The 26,118-nt window shown below is 32.1% G+C and overlaps 1 protein-coding gene, 2 long non-coding RNA genes and 1 pseudogene across 6 annotated transcripts; 1 reads left to right on the top strand and 3 right to left on the bottom strand.

The window, feature by feature from the left end:
• Positions 1–3,093: 3,093 nt before the first annotated feature.
• LOC139818028 (uncharacterized) lies at positions 3,094–8,236 on the bottom strand (annotated as a pseudogene).
• Positions 8,237–8,405: 169 nt separating this feature from the next.
• Positions 8,406–11,361, bottom strand: LOC139817739 (uncharacterized). 2 transcript variants are annotated; one of them, XR_011733305.1, is made up of 4 exons: positions 10,636–11,361; positions 10,078–10,166; positions 9,800–9,876; positions 8,406–8,686 (listed from the first exon to the last, which is right to left on the bottom strand). It is a non-coding gene; the product is annotated as an uncharacterized lncRNA (long non-coding RNA). The 2 variants fall into 2 exon arrangements; XR_011733304.1 differs by having other exon boundaries at positions 8,406–8,667.
• Positions 11,362–15,188: 3,827 nt separating this feature from the next.
• On the top strand, positions 15,189–23,142 carry LOC139817536 (vesicle transport protein SFT2B). Of its 2 annotated transcripts, XM_071785717.1 has the most exons (5): positions 15,189–15,550; positions 18,161–18,178; positions 18,370–18,539; positions 22,389–22,506; positions 22,575–23,142. In XM_071785717.1, exons 1-5 carry the CDS (start codon positions 15,482–15,484, stop codon positions 22,701–22,703), a joined length of 504 nt encoding a protein of 167 aa, XP_071641818.1. In that variant the 5' UTR covers positions 15,189–15,481; the 3' UTR covers positions 22,704–23,142. The 2 variants fall into 2 exon arrangements, with proteins under 2 accessions (XP_071641818.1, XP_071641819.1); XM_071785718.1 differs by lacking the exon at positions 18,161–18,178 and having other exon boundaries at positions 15,190–15,550.
• Positions 16,652–24,797, bottom strand: LOC139817537 (uncharacterized). 2 transcript variants are annotated; one of them, XR_011733257.1, is made up of 4 exons: positions 24,668–24,797; positions 17,996–18,110; positions 17,466–17,691; positions 16,652–16,967 (listed from the first exon to the last, which is right to left on the bottom strand). It is a non-coding gene; the product is annotated as an uncharacterized lncRNA (long non-coding RNA). The 2 variants fall into 2 exon arrangements; XR_011733256.1 differs by lacking the exon at positions 24,668–24,797 and adding an exon at positions 18,320–18,454.
• Positions 24,798–26,118: the final 1,321 nt, after the last annotated feature.

The raw sequence follows: 26,118 nt of genomic DNA, 5'->3' as shown, positions 1-26,118 counted from the left end.
TTTTTCCTAACAAGAGCGTGAAACAGGCCGCTTTTCGAGCTTGTTTTACAATTTCATTTCTCCACTAGTTGAGAAATGGCTTCATGTTTCAACGATTACGTCATCATTGCGAAATGGATCGTTTTGCTCACCGAAAAGCGGCCCATTTCACGCTCGCGTTAGGAAATAGTATATTGTACAACGAGTGGGAAAAGTGGTCGAGTCTGAATGAGTGTGAAGTTGGTCGCACGAGCGAAGCGAGTGCGACCATCACACTCATTTGGGCTCGACCACTCTTCCCACGAGTTGTACATACTATTTTTCCTAATAAGAGCGTGAAATAGGCCTTGTTCTAGGCGCCAAATGGGGGGGTTCGGGGGCGAAGCCCCGGTGGGGCCCAGGGGCGAAGCCCTGGTGGAGGGTTCGGGAAGCGAAGCCCCCCGACTAAGACAAAAAATAAAATAAAAATAAAAAATAGATTTTTTTATTGAAATAAAAGAAAGTAGCAAATTTCACATAAATTATATTTTATTTATATTATATTAGAATAACAACAAATTACAGTTTTAATCACAATCGTATAATCTTTTCAATTAAAATTATTGCTTCCCAATCTCAGTCTTACAGTTGCTACAATTAGAAATTTGCACTGTTATTTTGGCAGATGTATTGGGAATTTCTATAATATTTTCCGACAGATTTTCAACAATGTAGGGTTTCGCGGAAAGCGCTGGTACATTAACCGGTTCCAATATTGATCGTGCTGGCTTGTTTGGTTTCAAGTCCGATGTAATTTTATTACAAGTCGCGATTTTTCCGAAGGAAAGAATTTTCTACATATCCCTCTGCAATTGTGGTGCTTTTCCAGCCGCCATGACGTTTCTGCTCTCCGAGGTCTCCTCCTCCCTCGACCAACAACGTGGCGGATGTGCGTCGGAAACTGTGGCCTACACATTAAAATCATTTGAAAAATTTGAAAAATCAAGTTATCAAATTTAAAAAAATTGAGTATTTTACCACTGTATAATTCAGCATTTTCCAACTGTAAATACGTCACAATCTGTTTTGGCATGCCGCTGAACTTGTTTATTCCGATCGGCTGCACCGAGCATTTTCCTTTATCAAAGCGCAGGAAAAATCGGTCAGTGGTTGCTGATTCAGGGCAAAGTGCCATGTACGTCTTGACAGTCGCTGCGTGCGCTTTGTTAATCACGAACGACTGTTGAATCCCAGTTTTCGTTTTGGGTACTTTTATCAAAATTACCTCGTCTTGTATTTCAACGTCGGATCTTTTCATGTTTGTTAGTTCGTTGCATCTGCAACCTCCGCACACGCCCATGATTGTTACAACCTGTATAAAATTTTTTTTTATTTTCAAAGTATATTTTATTTTTTATATGAAGTTTATGGACAGTTCCTTGTTACTGCTTACCTTCATTGCTAGGTATTGATCGTCTGGAGCATCATTCAGAAAACTGATGTTAGTACTGGTGAAAACTTTGGCTTTTTTTGGACGATGGCCTTTCGTTTTCTTTTTTAATAAAGCACTCTTTATATTTACTAATGTCCACGTTTTGTTTCATTTCGATTACAGCTCGGAGCATTGAATAGCGAGACCACAGGGTCGTGGGGGCCATATCTTTTAGCTTTTAGCTTTTAGCTTAACGTTAAAATACGACAAAAAACAATCTTCCGAGAATGACGATGTTTGTTTTTCCTTTTGCCATTTTAGAAAATGCTTGTAGGCCGCGATGTATTTATCTCGAGATGCATCCGGTAGCAAATTGCTTCGGGCCGTAGAAGCCTCCGCGCGAATTTCGGGCGGCGTAAAATAATCCTCGTCACTCAAAATCTCCATGATTAACAACGCGAGCAAAATGTGCATTGACGCATAATGAAACGTAACCTCACGACGCAAAATAACGTGAAGTTGCCGTTAACACCCGCGGTCACCATGAGACATCAATAAAATAAACCCATTTCTTAATGCTTACAATTTCATTTCTCCACTAGTTGAGAAATGGCTCCATGTCTCAACGTTTGCGTCATCGGTGGAAAAATGGATCGTTTTGCTCACTCAAAACAAGCACGAAAAGCGGCCTATTTCACGCTCACGTTAGGAAAAAATCTTTTTTCCCAAATTTTCGCTATTTTTTAATTCCGTTTTAATCTTATTTCTTAAGTTTCCGATATTGCAAAAAAATTTTTTATATACGTATTTGATGCAAAATTTTATTTCTTACAAAAAAGTTCTTTTGTATTTTTTTCGTATTTTGCATCGTTTTCTAGATATTTCAAAAACAATGAAAACAATATTTTTTCCCACACAGCACATAATATTGCAGAAATATTGTAGCAATATTATTTTTTGATTGCAATATTACAATGAAATGTATAAGAAATATTGCAGTAATATTACTGAGATATCTCTATTACTGAGGTATCTCAGTAATATTAAAATGTCCGCGAAAATGAATATCAGTAATATTACTGATATTTATGGCATGCCGTTTTACTTTTTAATAGCATAAATAAAATTATACTCAATATAAAAGTTTCAAAAAATAATTGTCTTCAGAAAAATTGCGATTCTTATTAATGAATTAAAATTATGTCTAGACATAATAAAAATTGGACGAATTAAAATTATGTCTAGACATAATAAAAATTGGGTGAATTAAAATTATGTCTAGACATAATAAAAATTGGACGAATTAAAATTATGTCTAGACATAATAAAAATTAGATAAATTAAAATTATGTTTTGACATAATAATTCCGAATTTTTATTATGTGTAGACATAGTTTTAATCGTCCAATTTTTATTATGTCTGGACATAATTTTAATTCATTAATAAAAATCGCAATTTTTCTTAGACAATTATTTTTTGAAACTTTTATATCGAGTACAATATTATTTATGCTATTGAAAAGTAAAACGGTGTGCCATCCAATTTTCATCAAATTTTACTTTGACGAATTAAAATTATGTCTAGACATAATTTTAATTAATTATTTTTATGCCTAGACATAATAATAATGTTTCTAAACCATTTTTCTCTTTATTGTAAATTGGAGAATTAGTTTTTATTTGTATATTAAAAATGTTTGCTATTAAAAAGTAAAACGGCATGCCATAGATATTTATTTTAGTAATATTGCGGTAATAGTTTAGTTTAGTTTAGATAAGATACTTTATTACCCCAAGGGGTCTAAAAGGGCGTTTTGTAGGGACGTACCCAACCCTGTACATCCAGTTTACAACAATTTACATACAATTATACATATAATTTATTATAAACATATTCCTCTTCAATCCTTTTCGTTGTCTCGTCCTCCTTGAGCCTCCCTCGTTGCGTTGTCGGCCCATCCTTCTTCCTTTCTCATTTTCCTCCCTCCTCCATCTCGTCTCATTTCCTCTATTGCTTTCATCCATTCTTCCCCCTCTCCCTTTTCTCCCAGTAATCTCTCTGCCACATCCTTCCACCCCTCTCCTTCCCATTCCACCCATCTCGTACATTCCTCCCATACATGTTCCCATGTTTCCTCTTCCCTCCCACACATCCTGCATTTTTTATCCTCCTCATTTTCCCAGTATAGCCCCTCCTTCACTTCGTTACCCAGTCTAAATCTTGCAATCCTGCTCCATCTTGCTTCCTCCCATCCCTTCTTTAGATAGTCCGGGATCCCGTCCTTCCTTATGCTCTTATACCATCTGTTGTACTTCGATCCTACGATCTTTTCCATCCTTTCTTGTCTCTCCTTATCTTTCTCCTTTTTTTCCAATTCCTCCTCCTCCAGCTCCTCTTTTCCTTCCATTTCTACTCCGATCCCTTCCAAGTAATCTTTTCTCTCCTGCTCCCATCTCCCTATTACCTTTCCTCTCTTCCATCTCTCTTTCATTTCTTCCAGACACTTTCTCGCTATCTCTCCTCCTCTACCTTCTTCCAATTTTCTTTCAAATTTCCATGCTCTCTTGCTTGCTCTACTTCTCATCTTCTCTCTTTCTAGCTCGTCTCTGACCATATATCCCGGCGTCCTCCAGTTTACTCCAAGTACCCATCTAAGATATCTCTCGTGAATACCTTCTACCTCCCTCCTCTCCTTCCATCCCCATACTTCTGCCCCGTATCCCATCACTGTCCATATCAGTGTGTCGTATAGCCAGATCCTTCTTTTGCAGTCCTTTTTCCACATCCTCTTTCCTATCCCCTACACTTCCCTCATTACTCTTGCTGCCTTCCTTCTTCTCTCTCTGATATGCGCCTCCTGTCCTCCATTCTCCTTCATCGTATACCCTAAATACTTGAATTCTTTAACCTCTTCTAATTTTTTTCCCTTCCACCTTCAGTCGTACTTCTTCTTCCTTCCTCCTCCCTTTCTGAATCTCATTATCTTTGACTTCTCTATACTCAGAGTTAACCCTTTTCTGTCTAGATATCCTTCTAACCTGCTTATCATTGATCTCATATCCTGCTCCTCCTCTGCCAGCAGTGCAATATCATCTGCATACATTAGCGTGTATATTTTCTCACCTCTTAATTTCACTCCTCCCCATCCGCCTTTTTTTATATACTCCTCTATGTCTGCGATTAATAGGTTGAATAATATTGTGCTTAGTGGGCATCCCTGTTTCAGGCCTTTCGCCGTCCAAAATTGACCACCACTCTCTCCTCCTTTCCCTACTCTGCTCTTTGTTTCCCTCAGTACTTCATCTACTCTGTCTATCAATCCTTGTCTCACTCCTCTTTCTCTCATTGCCTTGATTAATACTCTTTTGTCCACTGAGTCAAAGGCAGCCTTCAGATCCACAAAAAACACCGTCATCTTTCCTTTCTCTTTTCCTATTTGTTTGTTCACCAGGTAGTTCAAAGCGAATATTTGATCCATCGTTCCCATTCCTTTCCTGAATCCCGTTTGATTATCGGGAATCAATTTCTTCGCTTCTACTTCTTCTCTTATTCTTTCCGCCAGTATCGCCGTGTAGATTTTGTACATCGAAGACATGATGGTTATTCCTCTATAGTCCTTCACCTCTCTCCCTTCTCCTTTTTTAACTAATGGGATTATCTCCCCTTCCTTCCATTGTTCCGGCCAGCCTTCACCTCTCCAGACACGTTTGCATACCTCCCATATCCATTTTACCATTTCTTCTCCGTACTTCCATGCCTCGTTAGGTATTCCGTCATTGCCTATTGCTTTTCCCGTCTTTAGTTTCTTTATTACGTTTCTTATCTCTTCTAATCCTATCTCTTCTTCCTCCTGTCTACTTCTGTCTCCCTCTCCCTTTACCACTCTGTTCTCCACTCCACCCATCAGATCCATGAAATACTCCTTCCACTCTTCCGATTTTATCTCTTCATTCACCCTTCTTCTTCTCTTCCTTACTCTGCCTATCAACTCCCATACCTTTCCCTCCGTTTTCGCTTCTCCAATCTCTCTAATCATTCTTTCTTTCTCCTCTTTCTTCTTTCTATCACACATTTCCCTATATTCTTTCCTTCTTTCTCTGTATCTTTCTGCCTCTCCTTTCCCTTTTCTCCATTTCCTTAGTTCTCTCCTCACTTCCCTCTTGCTCTCCGTACATTCCTCGTCCCACCACCCTCTTTTGTTCTTGATAGTCTCTCTTTCATTCTTATCCTCGTTCTCCTCAATCACTCTTCTTATCTTCCTTGTTCCTTCCTCTATTTCCTCTTGCAGGTCTCTTTTTCCTCCAATCGTGCCTAACTTCTCCCTAAATTGCGTCTTTCCTTCATCATTCCATATTCCTCTTCTTCTCATTTTTTCAGCTCCTCTCCTCCTTTGCCTTCTCTTCGAGCTTCCTCTCACCCATAGTATTAATAAGTGATGGTCCGAATCTATCCTTTCTCCTACTTCCAGTCTTTCTACCTTTTCTCTAACCTCCTCGTCCCCTATTATGTAATCTATGACTGTCTCACCTCTTCCCCCTGTGTAAGTATATTCTCCCTCCTCGTCCCCCTTCGTGCCTCCATTTAATATCATACATCCTCTCTCCTCGATAAACTCCAGTAACTTTCTGCCTTCTTTATTTATCTTCTTATCTTTCGACTTCCTCCCTCTTTCCTCTCTTCTCTCGATTTCCTCTTCCCATCCTCCTTCCTCTCCCGTTCTCGCGTTAAAGTCACCTCCTATTATGGTCCTTACTCCTCTTTCCCCCTCCTCCGTCCTTCCCTTCAGACCTTCTAGTTTCTCGTCTATATTGTTGTTTACATAGATTCCTATTATTCTCCATACTTCCTCTCCTATTCTTATCTTACCTTCGATTTTTCCTTCTTCCTCCGTCTCCCTTCTTTCCTTTATCTCTTCTATGCTTTTCCTTATTCCTAGCAACATGCCTCCGCACGCTCTGCCTTTCTTGTTCCTCCTGGCTGCTATCTGTACTCTCCATCTATATTCTCTCGGTAGCTTCTCCTTCACCTTCTCCCATCCTTTCTCATCAGTCCACGTCTCCATCATCACAATCACATCCCATTCCTTTATCCCTTCCCAGAAGTCCTTATCCTTGTTTGATAAACCAGCTACGTTCCAAAAGGCCACTTTCCACGTCTCTTCACTCTCCCCGTCGTTTCTTTCCTCTTCTCCTATATATCTTTTCTCTTGCCCCTCGACTTCCCTTATACCGTTTCCTCTAATATTTTCCTCATTTACCTCCTTTATACTTTCTTCGTCCATTCTGGTTTCTTCTGGTGTGTTCTGACTTTCTTCTACCTCCTTAGACCTTTCCTGTCTTCCTTCTTGTATCTCTTCCCTCCTTCTCTCGTTCATCATTCTTAACCCTTCTTTATCCTTCTTCTTTTCTTTCTTATCTGCGAAAATAATCCCTTTCTTCTAGCGCTTCTTTGCTTTCGTTCCATCTCCATTCCTTATTATCCTCCCATATTTTTTGGTAACCTACCGTTACCCATTTTCCTGCCTCCCTTTTTTCCCTTGCTATCTTTCTTAACTCTTTCTGTATCTGCCTTTCTTCTTTAGTAAGGTCGTCATTCAGAAAACAACCATACTTCTTTCCTAGCTCTTTCTTTCTCATCATTATCTCTCGTTTGTTTTCCCAATTTCTGCATCTCAGCACCTTCATCTTAAATTCTCCATGTCCAATTTCTTGTACTTCCTCGATGGCCATTTTCGAACTATTTATTTCTTCTATCAACTTCTCGGTTTTTTCTTTTCTTTCCTTTTCATTTCCTGTTTTCTCTTCTCTTACAATTATGTTTACTCTCCTCCTTCTTCTTTCTGCCAACTCCATATTTCTTTCTATCTCTTTCATTTTCCTTATTATCTCCCCTCCCTCACTCATTGACATGTTTACTTCTATCTTCTCCGCCTTCTCCTCTAAATTCTTAATTCTTCCTTCTAGAGTCTTTCTTTGATTTTCCTATATCTCCTCGCTTCTCCTCAATTCCTCCCTCAGTCCTTTAATTTCGTTTTTTATTTCCTCTTTATCTCTTTTTCTTTCTTTCTCTTGCTCCTCCTTATCTTTCTTTCTTTCTCCCTCTTGTTCCTCCATTTTCTTCAAAATTTCTTTAACCTTCTCCAGTAATTCTTCCGTCGCCATATTTTCTTTTCCCTGCTTTTCTTTTTTGATTTTGGGCGGCGGTGATCTGTTGACCCTTCTTTGTGCGTTAAATTCTTTTAGAATTTCTTCTTCCGCATTCGCTGCTTCCTCCACCTCTTCTTCCCTCTTCCTTTTCTCACTCTTCTGAAAGAATTCCTTAACCGATCCTGTACTGTCCACTCTTCTTAATTTGGCTAGCTCCTCCGCCTTCGTTGGTCTGCCTCTCGCTTTCTTCTCGCCTTTGCCTTCCCCCTTCTTTCCTTTATCTCCCTGTTGTACACTTTCTGATTCTAATTCCTTCTCTTTATCCATCCGCTGTTCTTGATTTGCCTATCCCTCTTTCTTGTTTTGTATCCTATGGCTGCGTGCACGTCCTACTATTCCTTCTATATCCGAGCTTCCCTTCTATGACTGAGCTAGTCTATGCCCACTTTCGCGCCTCTTTCCTACGTACTGTCGCCCCTCTATATTACTTACCGTCTATGCCTCAACTGTCACTTCGTTCCAGCCACTTTCTTCACTTTTCACCTTTTAACCGATTTCGCCCCCACTTAACTCTTTCACCTCCGCCGTCTCACACCTCCATCCCTTGCTGTCCCGCTACTCCCGCTCTCTCCTACCCTTTCTGTATCGCACTTTTCTACCACTTTATCTCCGCTATGTTCACACCTGTCACCTTCTATGTTCCGGAACCGGAATTCAATATTGCGGTAATATTACTGCAATATATCAGTAATATTACGGTAAAATTACTATAATATTTACGTGATATTTGTATAATATTGCTAGGAATTAAAAAACCATTTTAATAATTTTTATTAAATTTTATTAAATTATTTTTAATAGTATTGTTACATACAATTTTAAAATAATATTGATATTGTAAACGCAATATTATTTGTGTAATATTAGATAATATTTATTTAATGTTGCTAAAAATTAAAACATTTTAATGAATATTATTAAATTTTATCAAATTGTTATTTTTAATAATAGTATTACATACAATATTACGAAAATAATATTGATATTATTTTTCTATCTCTTTCTTCTTCAAAACTGCTCCATGCTACTCTGCACTGTATGAATTTCCACTGATAAAGAATGACGTAACACTATAACATAATACAAAAACTGTAATTATTATTTATATCTAATTATACAAGGTGAGTTTTATTTTGTATGCCAATTATCTTCACTAATTATCTCAGAAAGTATTGGTTTATTGGAAAAATGTTTCAGATAAAAGTTGGAGGGTTTATAGAGGAATAATGGATGATCTTATTAGATTTTGAATCTGGAACCCATGTTGAGCCCAGTAGGGTCCAAGTCAATTTTTTTTAATAATAACTCCCTTTTTTATTACATTATCTTTTTCTACTAATTAATATAAACAACTTTTGTCTGAAACATTTTTATTTGCCTTATACTTTTTGAGATATTCAAGAAAAATTTGGTAATTTTTTTAATATTTAGCTTATATCTTGATAAATGCTTGTCGGGGGGGAAAATGATACAAGACTTTTTGACTTGATATGGTCTCAAGAATATGCTATTGCAATAATACCCTAATTTCTTTAAATATTTGTGTATACATTTTCTTGAAGCTTTCATGTGTACACAGCAGTTATTTAAAGAAATTAGAATACTATTGCAACAGTATATTCTTGAAACCAAATCAAGTCAAAAAATCCTGTACCACTTTTCACTCCGACGAACATTTATTGACAAACATCTATTGTAAGATAAATATTGAAAAAAATACCAAGTTTTCCTTGAATATCTCAAAAAGTATAAAGCAAATAAAAAAATGTTTTAGACAAAAGTTGTTCATATTAATTAGTAGAAAAAGATGATACCATAAAAAGGGGGTTTCTATTTAAATAATTTGACTTGGATCCTATTAGGCTTAACACTGGTCCCGGACTCAAAATCTAATAAAATTGTCTATTGGTCCTCCTTGAACTCTCCAACTTTTATCTGAAACATTTTTCTAATGAATCAATACTTTCTGAGATAATTATAGCGGAGATGATTGGCACACGAAATAAAAATCACCCTGTTTATTTCATACATAATTACATATTAAAACATAAGAGTACGGGGTTAAGTATAACGTACGTGTTCCGATATTCACTGTCTATACTGAAAATCTATGGTTAATGTTATACATACACTTTAGATTTTCAGTACTGGATATTAAAATATTGGGGAACGCAGTTTATACCAAGTTTAAATTTTTCTTACTTATGTATCTAATAAATGAAGCTGTTGCTCAGAAGAGTTTGATAGAAATCAAACTGCTTGGTGCTGCTCTGCGTGAACTAATGGAAAGCAACGTAATACAAAAACAGTAATTATTATTTACATCTAATTATATATTTTAAACATAAAAGTAGGTTAAGTATGAATCTATGTATACTGAAAATCTGTAGTTGATATTACACGTATACTTTGGATTTTCAGTATTGACGATTAATATTGGAAAGTATGGTTTATATCAAATTTAACTTTTTCTTACTTACATATATCTAATGAATAAATCTTTTGCTCTTCTATCAAACTACTTGGTGCTGCTCTGGACTGCATGAACATCCACTGATGGAAAGCAATACTGTAACATATAGCATAAGAACAATAATTATTATAAAATCATGTAAATGGTTAAATAATTATGGTTAAATCATTTAATTAATGATTAAACTGCTTTTTAGGAGATTTGGGATCGGCATATTTCTATCACGTATCTCCAACTAAGGGCTCCAGTTGGATTAAACTGTTAAAAATTTTGAGGTTAAGTTAGCATCAAGATTTAAGTATGAAGCCGTTAATAAATAATTTCATTAGAGACTCGTTCAATAAGGTTATAAAGGCAAATATATGTATTTTAAGATGGTCATTGAAATGATTTTTATGATATTTAACGTGGTTTTTGCAGACCATTATGCCACGTAATCTCTATTTTTGGATTTAAAGACAAATCGCCAAATATATATGTACAATGTACATATTAGTAATAATTATACAAAAATACTTTTAAAAATATTTGTGTGAACAATATTTATTAAATAAAGAAAAATTACCTGAAATTAAAACGATTGTTTCTGTGCGGTGTCGTACACGTGATTGCGTGGTCTCACGGAGCCATGCAAGAGACAGCGAGAGAAGACCGGGAATGGTGGGGGTCGGTGCTGCGACCAAGCGCATAGCCACACACACTAGCGTTCTTCCTTCCACTTACGCACTCAGAAACCTTCTGTTTATCCGTGTGACAAACTCGTAATTTGAAAAGTTTAATATTGATTATATAAGAAATATAAATTTTAAATTTTATCCATTTATTTTATTATCAATTTACTTACTGGCTCTTAATTAAAAATTAATTGTATATATAATTACCTTTTATTATTACAAAACAAATAACAAGTTATAAAATTAAATACCACCACTTATAAAATTTATCTTAATCACTTTTATTCCCCAAAAGTACAAGTCAGTCTCTTTTGATTTCATCACATTTTTTTATTTAGATTTTTCTTTCTTTTAGTCCAAAATTCTTTAACTGGTATATATTATCTGTGCAATACGTATGATTGTGTGATACCTTAATAACGTCTTAATGACGTCAATAAGATGTCATTAAAATGTCATTTGACATTATTTTGCTACTTAAAGTATTATATTTCAACAATATATTGCAGCAATATTACTGTAATATTTCAATATTATTTAAAAACGTGTAATACATCAGTAATATTTCTGAAATATTTCATTGTAATACGTAATATTTCCACAATATTGCAATATTACTGCAATATTTCTGCAATATTACGTGCTGTGTGGGTTGTTAATATCTCACAAATGCACAGAAGTGCACTTAATATAATAGCATTTTCGTTTTTTAACTTATTTTAGTGTTGAATGATCGTATGAATCAATAAAATTCCACTAAAGAATTAGTTCCGAATGAGCGTCGTTTTTTAGCTCCAAGCAACAGCCTATTGATATAAGTTGTGAAATTCCGTTCTTTATATATCATCGTTCTTATACCATCGTTGGTCTTATTTTAAATACGAGAAACTGATCCCATTGGATCCCATCTATCGGATGACCAAACACTTACATATAACCAGTAAATACATTAATATAATATAATACAATTAATATATATAGATATTTATAAAAAGTTGATTTTGTAATACCCCAGTAAGCAAGAAACACCAAGAAACATTTTAACTACATTACAGCAACGTTTTAACATTAATGCAATGTAGTTGAAATGTTTCTTGACGTTTCTTGCTTACTGGGACAAAAATAGGCCAGTCATATTAGACTAATTTAGGGGGTTAACTTTCCAATCAATCTTCCCAGGTTTCAACTACCATGAATCGCTTTGATTTGAGATGCTACAAGTGGGATTTATTTTGTTTTGCAAAATTAACGGGGAATAAAAAGTTATTAACAATATTATCGACAAAAAATGCGATTTTTTATATTTTTTCTCAAATATCTCAAAAATTAAGCAAAATAAGGTAACTACATACCTTTTTTATAGAGCGTAACATTATCTACAATAATGATCTAAACAACATTTATCGTCAAGTCAGTCGTTTAGCTTGCACGCGCTGTCAAATTCCAAGACTCGGATCCCGAAAACCCTCAATTTCGTCGTTTTTTTATGTTGCACCATTGATTTTTTTCCGTCATTTAAAATAAAATTTAAAAGCTCCAAAAAATCACATCATCTGAGCACTACAAAGAATACTTTTCATGGTACAATCAATTTTTTAGACCCTTTTTCTTTAGTTTGTAGCTATGTAAGCAAACAACCTAAGACTAATCCAAAAAATCAAAATTTGTTTGCTTACATAGCTACAAACTAAAGAAAAAGAGTCTAAACAATCAATTGCACCATGAAAAGTATTCTTTGTAGTTCTCAGATGACGTGTGATTTTTTGGGGATTTTTAATTTTATTTTAAATGACGGAAAAAAATCACTGGTGCAACATAAAAAAACGACAAAATCGAGGGTTTTCGGAATCCGAGTCTCGGCGTTTGACGGCGCGTGCAAGCTAAACGATTGACTTGACGATCAATGTTGTTTAGATCATTATTGTAGATAATTTTATGCTCTACAAAAAAGGTACGTATAGTTAATTACCCTATCTTGCTTAGTTTTCGAGATATTTGAGAAAAAATAAAAAAAATCGTGTTTTTTGTTGATAATATTGTTAATAACTTTTTATTTCCCGTTAATTTTGCGAAGCAAAATAAATCCCATTTATAGAACCTTAAATCAAAGCGATTCATGGTGGTTGCAACTTAGGAAGATTAATTAGAAGTTTCAATGTCTAATATAACTAGCCTTAGTTTGTAATATTCTGTAACCATATTTTCATATTTTTAGTTATATTACAAAAAATTTATTTATAAAAATGACTTTAAAATCACGATATTATGATTTTGTACAACGTCATTAAAACGTCACAAAAAAGACATTTTAAATGACGTATTATTGGTAAACTAACGTTGGACCAGTCATCACCTCACGGTTTTTACGTTATTTTGACGTAGATATGCTACCTGAGTCAGTTAGGCTACTCGATCGAAACGCTGTTCAATTCTTATTTTTATCTCTGCATGCATTCCACACCACTATTTAATAGTACATGGTATTTACTATAATTATTATTGTTAAACAGGAATTTAATAATCTATTGTGTTGTGTCCTGCCAACAATTTTTGGTCCGTCAATTTCATGAATAAAACCAAAATTATTTTTCTGAAATTTTTGAGTAAAATTAATATCTCTTCATATTTTTTAAAATAGTAAGATAAATAATAAAGATGTAGCATTAGGATTACTACACAAATAAATTATTACTAATTATTGATAGATAAAATCCATATTTGTTATATAAAAAATATATAATTTACATAGTCAAATCTTCTTCCACCCAAGCAGCAGACAATGTTTTTTAAACGTTTTTTAAATATTTATTTTTTATTAATTATACATTGTACAATTCATTGTAAAAATAATATTTATTTAATGTTTATTAAATATTTACTTTACATTGATTATTTATTTGAAATAATGATTTAGAGAAAATATTTATTTAACGTTTATTTAATATTTCTTTTACATTAATAATTCATTTGCAATAATAATTTTAAAAAACATTTATTTTACATTTATTCGACATTAATTTAATATTTATTTTACATTAATTATTTATTTGCAATAATAATATAAAAAAAATATTTATTTAATATTTATTTAACATTTATTTATTTTATTTAACATTTATTTAATATTTATTTAACATTTATTTAATTGTAAGAGATGTTTCGTCATTTTTCTGTTGACGTTCTTTTAACACTTCAAGATTTGACTCTCTCATTCGAGACTCAAGATTTTTTAACACTTTAAAGATATGTTGTAGACAAATACAGGTATAAGAAGGAAGCGTCAGAGTCAGAGGATTGTCACTTGTCCATTCAATCATCAAAGTCAAGCAACGTGGGCACAGTACTATACTCGGATAGGGATGACGGGCTTGAGAGAGCAGTTTTATCAGGCACGCGGTTGTACGCACACCCAATATATAAAGAAAAAAACAGGAAAAACGATTTTTTTTCTTTTCCTAGATAAAGAAAAAGAACGTTTTTTAAACGTTTCTTTGTCGAAAAAGTTGTTAAAATAAACATTCTTAAACATTAAAAAAATGTTTAATGTTAATGAAACATTTATCTAACGTAAAAAAAAAACATTTTTTAATGTCAACAAACGTTTATTTAATATTAAAAACAAATTTTTTTAATGTTAAAAAAACTTATTATTACAATGTTAAAATAAAAATTTTTTAATAAGAAAATTAATTTAAACGTTTTTTAAATATTTTTTTTATTACTAAAAATGTTTTTAAAAACGTTTAAAAAAATTGTTTGCTTGGGCATTTGCACCGATTCTATATAATATTTCATCCAATGCAAATTTAATTATAAATGCAAAAACCGTAATGTCATTTAAAAACACAAATCTAATTATACAAATATTAGACAACTTAAATAGATGACAGCAGAATGAGGCAAGTACGCAGAGATTTATTTAATCTGCGAGATGTTATTCTGTTCATCATATATAACGATTTGCACAATTTTTAGGACGCTTTCGACAGTTTAAAAATAAGATTGGAAAGTGAATATTTATTATCTGTTGTTCATGCTTATGTCGAATAATTAAGATACGTCTATGAAACATATATATTAGTATGTTTTGAAATAAAGCCTGTTTGTTTTAGCTAAACTTGCACTGTCCTTGCACAGTTCATCTTTTCTCTTTTTCTTTTCAACGTAAAAAGAAAAAGAGGAAAGATGAATCGTACAAGAAGTTCAGCTAACACGAACAGGCCTATAAGTTCATCTTCGACAAGTTATGTCTTGAGATTTTACTCAAGTTTTGTCTTATTTATCCACATTTATTAATTATGAATCTAGACAACTTAAAACTGAACTTAAATTGGTCTTCAAAATAAATTCCAACTATGAATATGGGCCTTTAAGTACAGAAAGTGCAATTAGTGCAGCTATAAAGAACAGATCTCAAGCAGTCTCAAGTCTCAAGTTCGTTGATAGAATCAAGAGCATATGTATATTAGCCATAGCATTTAGCACACACAACGACACAACATACGTATATGCTTGAAAGACGTGTAAATAAATATGATGGCAGATGTGTTTTTATTAATTTAACGTGTAAAGATTTCCCGATAAGTTAAGCATTTAGAAATACGCATGATCTAAAACATGAATGTGTGATAGAAGGAGTAAAATATATCGTTGAGCTTGATAACCTCACATATTGAATGAATTAATAAATTTAATATTCAGTTTCTCTGAAAAGTTTACTCGTTTTTTATTTAAAAAATGGACAAGCTACGGAGAGCCCTGAATGGCAATGAGCGGTGCGATGAAGAAAGCGGTATTATTACCCAGGTAATTACGTTTAATAAACCGTATTACTGATTGGAATACAATATACGTATAAATGATTAGTTACTTACATTAGGGTTACCAAACGTTCTACTTTAGGAGGACATGTCCTACAATTTAGTCTTCGGTCCTCCGTCTTCCTACCTTTGAACAAAAACAATAAATGTTCTATTTTTACAATTTTGCATTTTAACTCTCAGTTTCGTATAAAGTGGAACACAGCATTTGTTCAATAAAATGCCAACAATGAAATGGCTGTGCACCAGACTTCTGATTTAAATAAACAATCAGTAAATGAGAAATCGAGTCTTTTCAAGCAATAGACAATTCAGAAAAACACTCAAAAATTTTAAAAACTTGTCAATATATGTTCGTAATTCCTGCTTAGAATTCCATCACTAAGAGAGCATTACATTTAGTAATGTAATGGTTTTGCAATAGTCAAGTGAATAAGACAGAATTTTGATTGAAATTATGAAAAGTTTGGTAATAGTAAAATTCAACTTTTGCAATAGAAATTGTTTGCAATTTTTTGAAGGAAACTTAACCCTAGGTAAACACTTATTTTTCACATACGTAAACACCACAATAGGGTCTGGAGGATCTCTGCTACTTTTTTTATTATAACTCGAGAAAATCACCATATTTGAATCACTTTTTTTTTTAATCATAAATAAACTGAAAAATACGTACCTTTATTCAGAAATAATCTAAAATTATAATAAGAACCAATACACACGTATTGAAAAATTGTGATATCACTCATAAATGCAAAGAAAACCGTTATTTTACCGTAATTGTTTGAAAAATTCATATCTTTTTTGCTAACAGAGATAATCAAGAAAACTTTTCAGACTTTGAAAAAGCATATTTCAAAGTATACAAAAATTCTCCACTTAAATATTGGAATATTATCATCAAAATTACAAGGCTCTAAAAATGATGAAATTTCACATTTCTATTATCTGGCAGTTTTGCAAACAGGTAAAAAGGTTAGCATTTTTGTTAAGAAATACATGTTTAATGATTTATAATGCATATTTATTTATAAAGAAAATAAAGAATACAAAATATAAAAAACTATTTGCTCCTGTTAATGGCGTCTTCTTGGTTCAGAGACTAATGTTGTCCACTTGTAATGGTTTTTACCATATGTCTTGGATATGGACTTTACAGGAATTCTCAGTAATCTTTATAGGCTTCCTTCAAGGAGTCTCTGCAGGAAGTTCCAGTTTATCGTTGCTTTCTTCTGCAGAAACTCTATATTCCGAATCCATATCACTGACTTCCTCTGATTTGTCTTTAGACATGCATTTTTCGCTGTCTTCTTCAGAATAGCTTGACTTATTCAGATACTCTGCTTCTAGTCGAGATTTAAACACCTGTTACCTCGTCGCAGCTATGTGTTTCCATTATTTACCTAAAACAATATGCAAGTGTATTGGTATACTTTATGTTTTAACAATCTTGTGCTCAAGTTTGACAAGTTTAGTAAAACCGATAACAATATTATGCGGCCGTTCCAAAAAGTATGTTGATTTTGAGGTTAGAAGGTGCGATTTTTTGCAGAAAAAAAAAATGCCGAGAGAGAACTAACGGGCCGAAAAATATACCACCGACGGGGATCGATACTTGAAGAACTACCTGTAGATAATGGCACAAGGCCCATTTCCATTGGTTTACTGGGTCGTTTTCGAAGTCAAAAAACGCTGGGGTGTATTTTACCCAGTGTGACCAAAAAGGGTTAAAAATGATAGAAATATTGGGTTGGCTAATAAGTCCGTGCGGTTATTTATAAGTAACATTTATAAGTCAAAAACCGCACGGACTTATTGGCCAACCTATTATAATCAGATATTGTTTTGAATATAGCTTTACACCATGAACTCGAATAAAATAAATTAGAAAATATACTTACTTACAAAAAAAAGTTGTACGAAATATCCTATACTGGAGTCCGAGAGACCCCAGACTTATTTTACGTGTTAATTATCCGTTGGACAATTGACTACTTCGGCAGTTGCTAGCTATTAAAGAGACTCCAAAATTTTTCTACATTGCAGTCGTATCCCCCTACTTATTCGTTCTATCAATGGTAAAATTTCAAATTTTACCTAGAGTCTTAAAGACTCTAGAGTGTATACCTAGGATTAAGTAATAAGCAATTGTTTATGAGATTTGTTATATCAGAAAAATATGATTTTATAAGAAAAATGTAAATTTTCATTATATAATATGTTAACAATTCAGTTTGTTTTGTTATATTAAAGTTAAGATAAGTGTAAAATAATTAAACATACGTTTATGTAAAAAAAAATGTGGAAAAGAAATGAAAGAAAAGTATTAATATGTTTTAATAATGTAATTTAAATGATTACTAACTTTAATGATTACATGTATATAATGATTAAAATTTTAATTTAAGAAATTTAAAATTGTTTTACTTACATTTTTCTTATGTATATCTTTCATTAATATTTTCTATAGAAATTGTTGTCCTTTTGCGACAGTGATATTTGGTAACCCTAACTTACATATATAATAATCTTGTTTTATCTGTAAACTAAAATTATCATATTTTAATAAATGCTCACTCGCAATCAACAATGGAAGGTTGATGCAGATTTTACGGTAATTATTAAAGAATATTCGAGATATATATATATATATATATATATATATATATATACATATATATATACTTATAACATTTCTACTGTTATGTATAATTAAAAATTATTATTTATAATATTATATATAATTTTACTTCACTTGTCTAATGGAAAATTGTAGAAAATTTATGTTTTTTCTTTGATTAACAGGTCATGGATCAAACAACATTAAGTTGGTCTACCAGGATAAAAGGTTTTGCTATTTGTTTCATCGTAGGCATACTATGTACATTCCTTGGATCCTTTGCCTTGTTCTTACAGAAAGGTCTTGCTGTATTTGCTGTATTCTATACTTTAGGCAACATTATCTCTTTACTCAGGTAAAATACAAGGCACAGTTATCAAATAATATGATATTTAAATCATGTTTTCTTAATATACAGGATAATTATTGAAAAATTGTTAAAATAAAGTAACTGTTATTTTGACATAAGCTAACAACAAAGTAAATTGAATGCAAATCTATAGTGAAAACTTATCATTTTTTATCATTACTTAAGAAGAACTGTTTTATACATATATGAACTTTTTTAGAAAATAAATTTTCTATTTTAAAGACAAAAATATATTGTTACATTTGCTTGTTGAAAATTATTATAAAATAAATATTATATGATTAACTTTTATTATTAATTACAAATAAGTATAGTTAACAAAATATGTATATCTTATTGCATACATTGTATTGAGTTAAACAACTTTTATAAAACATTTCTTTCTCCCTATGCAACCAGCCAAGTATTCTCAACTCTTTGTATACTTATATACTTATTTATTATGAGTTTAGAATTGCGTCCTTTTACACTAAGTATAGTAAAAAATTTAATGTTTTCTTTATAGAGTAACGTTTAATTAATTTTATTTTGTCTGCGACGTAAAATGTTTTTGTCGATTAAATGCCACATAAATTGTTTTAATTAAAGAAGAATCTTTTTACTTGTCTTTATTTCAAATATTATATCAATCTTTATTTAATTATAAATCGTTAAAAAAAACAATGAAAATTGAGATATAATGTTGGAGTATAAAATACATTTAACTCAAGTAATTATGTAAAAAAACCACGAATAATGTAGAGATAATAATGATCTCTGTGTATAGACAGTATATGTATATGACAGTATATACATTATGTTTGTATCTATTGCACACATGTGTGTACAGTATAATGCACAGAATAGGGCATTCAAAGTGTTATAAGCTGTTACCTCTGAAAGTACACATTATGGAAAAAAAATATTTTAGATAAAAGTTGTTTTAAAAGGGAGAAAAAAATAGGACTATTTGACTTTTTGTAAGTGTCACATGAGGACTTGAGTTTTATATATATATATATATATATATATATATATATATATATATATATATATATATATATATATATATATATATATATATATATGTGTGTGTGTGTGTGTATATATATATATATATATATATATATGTGTGTGTGTTTATATATATAAATATAATCCATGTTTTTATATAATAGTCTTTTTCTATTTATAAATTTAAACTTTCGTCCAAAGTATTTTTTATCCAGTCAACGTTTTTAGATTTATATTGTTTTGAATTTGCGTTTTATGTTATTCGGTTAAGGGGGAATATACACCTAGAAACGAAAAAAAAGGTAATTTTCAGGAATTTTTTTCAGGGGAACTATTGAAATTATCGGGTCGGGTTTTTTTGTAGTTAAAAATATACACTTTCAAGAATGTTTTAAGTTTTTTTTATTAAAAAATGTTGCAAATTCACGGAGTACTGGAGTCGTCTACGGAGTGCTGTAAAAAAAAATGTTCCAAAACGGTACCCAGCGGCGCTTCGTCAAAAATCATCTAAACCAAAAAATCAAACAGGAAATGAAAATAGATATTATCTTTGGCGTATCATAGCCGATTTAAAAAATACCGATTTTTTACAAAATGGCGGACGCTTAAAAATACTCAACGTAGCGATCTTGAAAATCAGTTTTTAGGTGTATATTCCCCCTTAAGGTCAGTTAAGGTACAAATACATTGAACATATCCAGTAAGCACAAAATTAAAAATATTAAAAATCTGTCCTTGCAAAAATACAAAAATGTTTCTTGCTAGTTTTTAATAATATTGACTCTGCGTCATATCTCAAGAAGCTATACAAGTAAGCTCGGGAAGTATTCAAAAAGTACTACATATATATGTATGTATACATATAATTCTAAAACAGCTCATGATGCAAGGATTTCTCGACTGAAAATAAACGAGATTTTCTCTCAGACGTGGACAGGATAAGGGAATACAGTATACTGATCTCTTCGTACCTACGTCTAATCAATCAAATTTTTAAGAATTATATATGAAATAGGGGTAGAAAAGACCAAAGAAAAAATAGTTTTTTTAGTTTTCGATGCCAATGAATGTGTTCAGAATGTTCTAAAACGTTGAAAATGTGTGTATGTATGTGCCAAATTTACCGAAATTTCTGTAACTCAAGAACTGATTAACCAAATCTTAAAGAATTATATATGAAATAAAAGTAGAACAAACTGAAGAATATAATAGAATTAAAAATAGAATAAAAAATTCACGAGTCTAATCATTTTAATAATAAAATTAGAAAAATTGCTAATAATAAAGGGGTTACCGATTTCTATCTAAAAAAATTTACATGCATGATTATTCTAATTTCCGCAAATTTTGAGATATCAAGCTTAATTTTTTTTATGGATAGAGTATCATTAAAGGTAGGTTGGTGTTGAATTTGGCAAGGATCGGTGAAACGGTTACCGATTTTTGCTCAAAAAGTTATATGTATAAATTATACATGTAATTTCATATAGAGTATCATTAAAAGAAGGTTGGTATTGAATTTGGCAATAACCTGTAAAAGGGTTCTTTCTTTATAAAATTTTTAATTTTTTGATAAATATCAGTGGTTGCTCTAATTTCCGCCATTTTTGAGATATCAGGCTATTTATAATTCTATTATATTCTTCAGTCCTTTTTCTATCCCTACTTCATATACAATTCTTTAAGATTTGGTTGATAATTAGACCCAGCTTTATACACAATTAAAGGTCCATATCCGAAGTCCATATATGGATCATGTAGCCTGAACTCCCAAATTCAACATTGATTTGACATTGCGTTGATTGTATTCACTTGTGCTACTAAGCTAACCCTCTATCAATTCATAAAAAGATTAAATTTTAAATTTAAAAAAGTATGCAAATTAGAAACTTGCACATTGCTTCCTCATTATTACAGATCGCTACTATTGCTCCTATTTTATTTCGCTCATAAAGCTTTCTGTATGAAGAAGCCAAACTAATAAATACTAATAATTATGCATCGAATAAAATACAAGCTTCTTCATAGAGGAGCTTTGTGAGCGAAATAAAATAGGAGCAATAGTAGCGATCTGTAATGATGAGGAAGCAATGTGCAAGTTTCTAATTTTTACGGAGTATAATTAAAAATCGGATTATGGCAACTGTTCCAACAAGAGAAAATACAAAACATAGAATTCAACAAGCCTATTCTGAAATTGTAATGCAACAACTGGCAATAGATCGTCAAGCATTTCAGTGAAGATTGCAACTGTGTCTACAATAAGAAGAAAATTATTTGAAATTGTTATACGAATTCAAAATGTTATAAATCTGAAAATGTTGACTAAATAAAAGAAAGTATTAGACAAAAGTGCTGGCCTTATAAGTAAAAAGACTATTATATAAAAAAATAAAGGTTTTTATTTTTAAAAACTTAATTCCTTAGTTAAAAAATTCAAGGTCTAGAAACCTACACATCTAAAAACAAACTAACATTATATCTTTTTTTCTTTTTTAAACTAAACAATTTTTGTCTAAAACATTTTTTGCTGTAATGTATATTTTCTAAGATATAAAGTTGCACAGTCCTAGTTTAGCTCTTCTATTTATATATCATATGCTTGTGATACTGTCAAAAAGACAGTGATGTAAACCTGTATTACATGAAAAAAGCAATTATTTTTTTTTTACTCTGTATCAAAATTTGTAATTTGTTATATTGAATATATTGTTTAATTTATATAATATTTATCATTTTTAATATTTATATAATAGTTTATGTAATAAACTTTATAAATATAACTATAGAACATTACATATATACTACTTATATATGTGTATATATTGACTTGTGTTTTAGTACATGTTTCTTGATGGGTCCATTTAATCAACTTAAGAAGATGTTTGCATCGACAAGAGTAATTGCAACTATATTAGTATTTGTCTCTATTGCTTTAACATTGTTTGCAGCTTTGCATGTAAGTATTCAATACTTCCTGTTGTTAATATATCCTTTAAAGTAATTAATATACTCTTTTGTTTTCAGTTGCACAATCCTGGTCTAGCTCTTCTATTTATAATTATTCAGTCGCTAGCTATGACATGGTATTCCTTATCGTATATACCATATGCTCGTGATGCTGTCAAAAAGACAGTGGAAGCCTGTATTACATGAAAAAAAGCAATTATTTTTCTTTTTCTCCATATTACAATTTGTTATACGAATATATATTATTTATATGTTTTGGTTTTTTATGCTTAATTTGCTAATTTTGTAATACATAACACTGATTGTACTCTACTTTATGTTTATAAAAGATAGATATTAAAATGTTCTAAGTATATCAATTAATTTTAATATATAATATGATGTAACATTAGGCTTCTCTATTGTGTATATACAACTAATATACAATTACTTTCATGTAATATATCTAATAGATTATACTTTACATATGAATTCTTATTAAAAATAAGTTTAGTTGTCTATATAATGCAAAGCTATAATAGACATTGTATTATATTTTCAGCATTTATTGTTAATATTTTAAAGTTCTTGTACACACATACACACACACACACACACACACACACACACACACACACACACATACGTACGTGTGCGTGCGTCCGTAAACTATACTTATATTGTAATTATACATATACCTATTGTATTATGTAATTGAATGTTCTTTTACAATCTCAGTAAAATTTAATAAATGATTGAATGAGTGTTTTAAATATATAATTAATTTTTTTCATGAGTTGAAACAAAATACTGAAATGAAAAAATTGCTTAAAAAATATATATTTATTATTTATATAATAAAAACAGAAGATATCAGGAATGTTTAAATTTTCATGTTTTAAGAGAGGGCTGGGTTCTGCATTCACTGCTAATAATGAAAAACGACACGTGCACTGCAGATTTTCAGTACTGGCAATAAGTGCCAATACTGAACGCAATCACAATAGTATCTTGCGTAAAGTATACGTGCCGACACACAAGCGTGAGACCACCTCATCTTGATAACGATTGGACCAATTTCTTATTAATATTTTTCCTCTTCATTCTGTATGAAAAAATATTATAATGTAACTGTCTAAATCAGACAATTTACTTTTAAATAACGTTTTTCAAAAAATCTTCCTCTAAATTTCACTACAAGATCGTAATTTGATAATTATATTTATATTTATACAGTTCACGTTTTATTAAAAATTATGTTATGTAAATTTTATTATTTTAATTGCCTGTATAAATATATATAATCATATAGGGTTATATATACTTCCATATGAATTTTATATGTATCCATACATGAGTGCATATAGTATGATCTATTGTTCATATCTAGATATATTTGGAATTATATATGCCCATATATAATTTTATATAAAGCACCAAATTTCATATATAATCACATATAATCATATATATTTAGGGTAGACCGGGGTACGTTGTCACACATTTGGTTCAATATTTTTTGTATTTTTTACATTCAATATTTAAGAGTACTTTGATATGTCAAAATTTCGAGTGAACCCTCAGCTTCAATTGGACAGTATCGAATTTTGTGTGATTGTTACTCTACAGTTGTTACATAACAATAAATAACGACAGGTCGCTTGTGACCGGGGCATGTTGTCACATCAAATGTAATTGCATGCAAAATGTTATCCAAACTGTATTCAATGTAAATATCAATATATTATAGTGCGCTGCAATGTAAAAAAGTAAAATCCTTCACAGAAACATTTATTTTATTTCAAAAAAGTACAAAAAGCACAAAGTTTTCGTCTTAATCTAAATACAAGAATTCCACTCGAATGCGCAACTTATTGATACACATTTTTTTTTATAATCATGTCGGTGATTAAACATAAAATATTTTTACTCGTTATTGCGTCATCCGAAGATTCGCAATAGATTCCCATCAAATTCGTGACAACGTGCCCCGAGGGCATTTTTTTACTTCAAACAGCCTCATGGCCGACACGTTTGAGATATTCATAAGGTTAGGTATTGCACGCGGTAGGTAAAAGTACATACTTTTAAGATAATATAAAGGTCTATTCTGAAAAAACATAAGCTTCATGTCCAGTACGTTGAATATTAGACAATAAAATTTTACTTACGGTCGCAAAAAACTTTCAAGTTGATTTTACGTCAACACGGCTGGAGCAATCTCAACACTGTAAACACACCAAAGATGGGCATACACTAAAGGTGGAAGCACATAAAATTGCAGGAGCCATAAGCAGAAGGCAGAAGCCATATGCGCATGCGCTATGGTATCTGTAGAGCCTACAGATACCATAGCGCATGCGCATATGGCTTCTGCCTTCTGCTTATGGCTCCTACAATTTTATGTGCTTCCATGCACCTTAACACGTTTTGGGAATGACGGGTGCTGCCCTGTGGTTATTAGTTTTTTAAATAAAGCCGATATGACAACGTGCCCCGTGTGACAAAGTGCCCCGGTCCACCCTATATATCATTATATATAATCTTTTTGGTAAATGTTTACAATTAGGGCCCCACCTCCGATGACCTTGACCTTGACATATGTTGTCAAGGTCACCCTCCTGAGGGACCTTCAGAAGGTTTTAGTCGGGGGTCGCTTCTTATTAAAAAGTTATAAACAAAAAAAGTTTGGAAAATATAGCAGCTATTTTGAGTATTGGAAGGCATAAATGACTAATATATATGTCGAAATAGTTCACGCATACATTTTTCACGCGAACCGAGGTTCACGCACACCCCCCCCCCTGCTTTCGGGGGAGGTGCGGTAGTCCCGAAATAGTTCACGCATACACTTTCCACGCGAACCGAGGTTTACGCACACCCCCCCCCCTGCTTTCGGGGGAGGTGCGGTAGCCCCGAAATAGTGCACGCATACACTTTTCACGCGAACCGAGGTTCACGCACACACCCCCCCTGCTTTCGGGCCGGCCCGAAAGCAGGGGCCGGGGGTGTGTGCGTGAACCTCGGTTCGCGTGAAAAGTGTATGCGTGAACTATTTCGGGGTTACCGCACCTCCCCCGAAAGCAGGAGGGGGGGTGGGTGAACCTCGGTTCGCGTGAAAAGTGTATACGTGAATTTTTCATGCGTGGAAAGTTAAAGGCTCAGTCACAATGAGAGGAATAAGGAATACGATAAAGGAATTAGGAATAAGGCATATTGCATCTCACTTTAATGTACGTGTACTGAAGTGAGATGCGACATTCCCTTATTCCTTATTCCTTTATCTTATTCCTTATTCCTCTCATTGTGACTGAGCCCTAATATGCGAGATGCCACATGGGTTAGATGACGCGCTTTAAAAGTATTCAACTGTTTAAAGCGCGTCATCTAACCCATGTAAGTATAGTCTCTGCTTTAACAAAAAGACTTCAATTTATCAACAATTTACTACTTTAAATGTTGTGTTTTGGTAAAGCAGCGACTTTCTCGCAAAATAAAGTATTCTCTGCTTTAAAGAAAAACGTAATATATTATAGTCGTTTATGCCTCTCAGTACTTAAAATAACTGCTATATTTTCGAAACTTTTTTTGTTTATAACTTTTTAATAAGAAGCGACCCCCG

The sequence above is a fragment of the Temnothorax longispinosus genome, chromosome 8, assembly GCF_030848805.1.
Source record: "Temnothorax longispinosus isolate EJ_2023e chromosome 8, Tlon_JGU_v1, whole genome shotgun sequence".
In the NCBI taxonomy this organism is placed as follows: domain Eukaryota; kingdom Metazoa; phylum Arthropoda; class Insecta; order Hymenoptera; family Formicidae; genus Temnothorax; species Temnothorax longispinosus.
This window is presented reverse-complemented; position numbering and strand designations above follow the sequence as displayed.

Coding starts and splice junctions, on each gene's coding strand:
- LOC139817536 (XM_071785717.1), top strand. CDS start 15,482: ATGGACAAGCTACGGAGAGCCCTGAATGGCAATGAGCGGTGCGATGAA. Junction 18,540..22,388: donor AACATTATCTCTTTACTCAG/GTAAAATACAAG, acceptor CTTGTGTTTTAG/TACATGTTTCTTGATGGGTC. Junction 22,507..22,574: donor CATTGTTTGCAGCTTTGCAT/GTAAGTATTCAA, acceptor TTTTGTTTTCAG/TTGCACAATCCTGGTCTAGC.